Source organism: Suncus etruscus, chromosome 6 (assembly GCF_024139225.1).
Source record: "Suncus etruscus isolate mSunEtr1 chromosome 6, mSunEtr1.pri.cur, whole genome shotgun sequence".
NCBI lineage: Eukaryota > Metazoa > Chordata > Mammalia > Eulipotyphla > Soricidae > Suncus > Suncus etruscus.
The window spans coordinates 53,569,372-53,573,080 of record NC_064853.1 but is presented as its reverse complement, the minus strand read 5'-3'; the positions used below and the strand labels follow the sequence as shown (position 1 = coordinate 53,573,080).

The 3,709-nt window shown below is 52.4% G+C and overlaps 1 protein-coding gene across 1 annotated transcript; it reads right to left on the bottom strand.

Annotated features, from left to right (window-relative positions):
* Positions 1 to 729: 729 nt before the first annotated feature.
* Positions 730 to 2,534, bottom strand: ID3 (inhibitor of DNA binding 3). Its single transcript, XM_049775118.1, has 3 exons — positions 2,168 to 2,534; positions 1,791 to 1,874; positions 730 to 1,245 (listed from the first exon to the last, which is right to left on the bottom strand). Exons 1-2 carry the CDS (start codon positions 2,465 to 2,467, stop codon positions 1,815 to 1,817), a joined length of 360 nt encoding a protein of 119 aa, XP_049631075.1. The 5' UTR covers positions 2,468 to 2,534; the 3' UTR covers positions 730 to 1,245; positions 1,791 to 1,814.
* Positions 2,535 to 3,709: the final 1,175 nt, after the last annotated feature.

Genomic DNA, 3,709 nt, shown 5'->3' with positions numbered 1-3,709 from the left:
CTCCTGAGTACTACTGGGTATGACGGGGGAGGTAGGGAGTGTAACTGATGCAGATTCACAATCTGTAATATGTAGTGGCAAAGGAGAAACTGTTATCTTCATTCCCCAGGCAACCTAATGAACACCAAAATCCTGATCTAAAAGAATGGGGATTTGAGGGCAGAGACTCCTTTTCCACTTTTCCCAACTTTGGAAGCCCAAAAGAAAAGTCAAACCAGAGATCCTGAGAAGAAAAATGAAGCCTGGACCAGGAATCTGCTTATTCATTTCTAAAATGGGTCTGCCCACCAACACCAGGTGAAGCTCCACTCTTCACCACACTTGGCAGGGAAACCTCACAAATAGCATTGAGAGGACAACCATCTGCCAGTGGCATTAAATAGCTCTTACGGGACCTAAAATATCTCAAGACTGATTTCTCTCCTGAGTCCCCCAATAAAGTTTGTGCCAGCTGCTCCCACTTTCCAGTTATCCCTTATCTGTAAAGTGAAGGACCAGCCAGCACTGGGATCTCTGCACCCAACCCTTTAGGTGTGGGGCTGCCGTAATGAGCCCTTTTCAGTCAGTCTTCCCTCCACCCAGGCTTGGCTGGGTATTTTCCCATCTCCCTTTTAAGGAAATCAGCACATTTGTTTTTCCCAAGTGCAAGAAAGAAGTTATAATTTATTTCCCCTAAAAATCAGCCTTGAGAAAGTGTTAGCACTTAAGAAATCCAATTCTATACGCAAGTGTTTAAAAACAGTTTATTATGCAAAAATGTTAACTTTTATAAAAAGTTAATATACGTCGCACGGTTACAGAAAGTCACCTTCCTGCAACAAAGGTACAAAAGCTATATACTCTATTATAGAGTTCATAATCAGGGCAACAGAGCCTTTCTCCAAGGAGACCAGAAGACCAGCTCTACCGCTGTCTTGGCAGAGTTAGGAGAGCAGCCAACAACCCCACACACACCTCCACACTCTGAACAAGACAGTCTCTAAAACTTGGGGGTGGAGGGGTGGGGCCTGGGACGGGGTGGGGGGCCTGGGTGACGTTGGCCCAGCTGGTGCCCAGAGCTGGCTCCGGGCTCTTTAGGCCACCCAAGTTCACAGTCCTTCGCTCCCGGGCGCCAGGTCCAGCCTTGACAAGGGGCTTGAGGGAAGTCAAGTGGGCAGGGCGAGGTTGGGTGCCATCCATGCCCTGGGGTTTCCGGCCGTCGAGGGTCCCGGGGTCCCAAGCGGAACGCGTGCCAGCACCTGCATTCTGGGCGGGGGAGGAAAGAAGACGGGGAGCCGTCAGTTTCCGCTGAGCTGCCGAGGCGGGGGCCGCCCGCAGACTGGCCGGCGCCGGGGAGGAAACTTGGTCTCTACCTCCAGCTGATAACTCCGCGCCCGGGCCGCCCCCACCCAGTTGGCGCCAAAGGACCTCAGGGGGGGCTGGCACCGCCCCTCTTTCCTGGAACAGACCCCACAGTTGGGAGGGGGCTGCTGAAGGCTCCCCTGGGCAACTCTGCCACTTGGGTGCAGCAACTTGGGCAGATTTTTCCCCCCTCCCCGGGCCTTGTCCCTGGGGAAGGGACCACAGGGACCATGTGTACTTCTTAGGGAAACGGTGCCATTCTTCATTGGATGCGACCCTAGCTAGACAAGTTAAGTCCCCAACCTCTCCAGCCTCGGTTTCCCCTAAACTGTGTGTGCTTGATAAAAAAGAATCTCTGAAAAGGGCGTGCCTTCCAGCTGCGGGGTTTGGGCTATCGTGTTAAGTCCCATTCTACCCTCCTCTTCCAAAGGCATGGGGTATGCATTCACCTTGGAGGCGCCAGGACAGCCAGGTCAGTGGCAGAAGCTTCTCTTATCGTTGGAGATCACGAGTTCTGGAGCCAGGTCCGCCGTCTAAGAAGGAAAAATGAAGAGAAGAGTTACAGACGGGAACTTCATGCGTTTTGGGGTCCAGCAGCATCTCTGGATCTCTTCGTGAAATAAATTGGGGGCCACGCCCCGCGATGCTCAGGGTGTAACTCCCTGGCTGTGTTCAGGGATTATTCCTGGCGGGCTCGGGAGACCAAGATAGGATGCCAGGGATCGAACCCAGGTCAGCCACGTGCAAAGATATAAAACTCCGGACCCCAGCATCTCTCTCTCAACACCACCCCGACTCCCGCTCTGCCCTCTCCCCCACGCCTCACCTGAATGGGAAGATGCGGGCCATCTGGGGGTCCAGGGGCAGGCTCGGCCAGGACCACCTGCAGGTCGAGGATGTAGTCGATGACTCGCTGCAGGATTTCCACCTGGCTAAGCTGGGTGCCCCGCGGAACTCCGGGTACCAGTTCCCGCAGACGCGAGTAGCAGTGGTTCATGTCGTCCAGGAGGCTCAGCGGCTCCTCTGCGGCCGGGCCTTTGCCTCGGCCCCGGGCGATGGCCAGGCTGCGTTCCGACAGGCAGCACACCGCCTCGTAGCAGCCGCGAACGGGACTCAGCGCCTTCATACTGAGGGAGAAAGGAGGAGGCTGGAGATGCGCGACCGACAAATAAAGACAGCGCGGACCACACGCAGCAAGCAATGCGCTCTGCGATCACACGCAGCGAGCCGGGCTTTTATAGAGCCCTCCTCGAAGACACGCCCCTGTATGCAAATTAGACTTTCTTGGCCACGCCCCCGGCGGCCCTGGGCGTTCACGGCCTGGTTAAATTGCAAACAGGCATCCATCCTCCCCGGCTGGTCTGACGCCGAGTACCGCGGAGCCGCGGATTCAAAGAATGAGGAAGCACTGATACCGGGGGAGAGGCCAGCCTCTTTGCCAGCAAGGATTTTTTTTTTAAATCACTTAAAACTATTAAGTTTAAGAATTTGCCTTTTTTTTTCTAGCGGCGCCCCAGATCTTGGAGGTCCCTTGCTCCCCTGCCAGTCCACCCCACAGGATAACCCAATGCTAGTTCGAACCCAAAGCTCCTCCGAGGTCATAAATCCCTGAACAGCGAAGACTTTTTTTTTTTTCCCTAAGCAAAAGATTTTTCAAGGGAAACTTGTAAGGAATTAGTGCCGCCTTGTTCCCCAATTTGCTGTTCGTCTGACCTCCAGACTCACTGGCGTCAGGAATTATCTTGTGACCAGAGGGGGGAAAAATTAATTGCGGTGAAGCTGAGGTTACAATGAAGAAAACAGATTTGGGCTAGGCGCTGAGATTGCTACGAGGAGGAGGGGAACGAGGTTTAAGCAAAGAACACTATTTGAGCAACAGGGGGAAGGGGGAAAAAGAGGAAAATAAAAAGGAATCACCCTGAATCTGTGCTTTTTGCATGGGGAAGGAAAAGAGATCATACCCTCTGGCTTTATGCACTCTATATGAAGCCAAACATATGCCCAGTGTGTTTTTGGAAGTAAGTTTGATTAGAATTCTGGGCAGGGATATTAGGAGAAGATGGGGAAGAGGTGCAGAAAGGGGGAATTTCTATATAACTTTTTTAGGACACCTCATTGGATCAACAAATCTTTATGTCTCCCTTTCCCTTCACTCCACACATCTCTATGTAGAAAACAATAGTTTAGTAGTTTCATCTCTCTGTCCCTCTCTGCTTTGGAAAGACAGGCCACCTGGACTTGATTATTCTTGGCCTTGCTGACATAACTCCAGTTCTATCTGAGAACCTAAGAAGGGGAGAGAAGAGCGTCAAGCTAAGTCCTGGAAATGAGACGTTGCACACAGTATTCCTTGCTTGTCATTTTGTCA

Bases quoted from the DNA above. Each gene is read 5' to 3' on its own strand.
- ID3 (XM_049775118.1), bottom strand. From the start codon at position 2,467: ATGAAGGCGCTGAGTCCCGTTCGCGGCTGCTACGAGGCGGTGTGCTGC. The intron at 1,875-2,167 runs GTGAGGCGTGGG...TTTCCTTCTTAG, and splicing joins GCCCGCATCTTCCCATTCAG to ACGGCGGACCTGGCTCCAGA.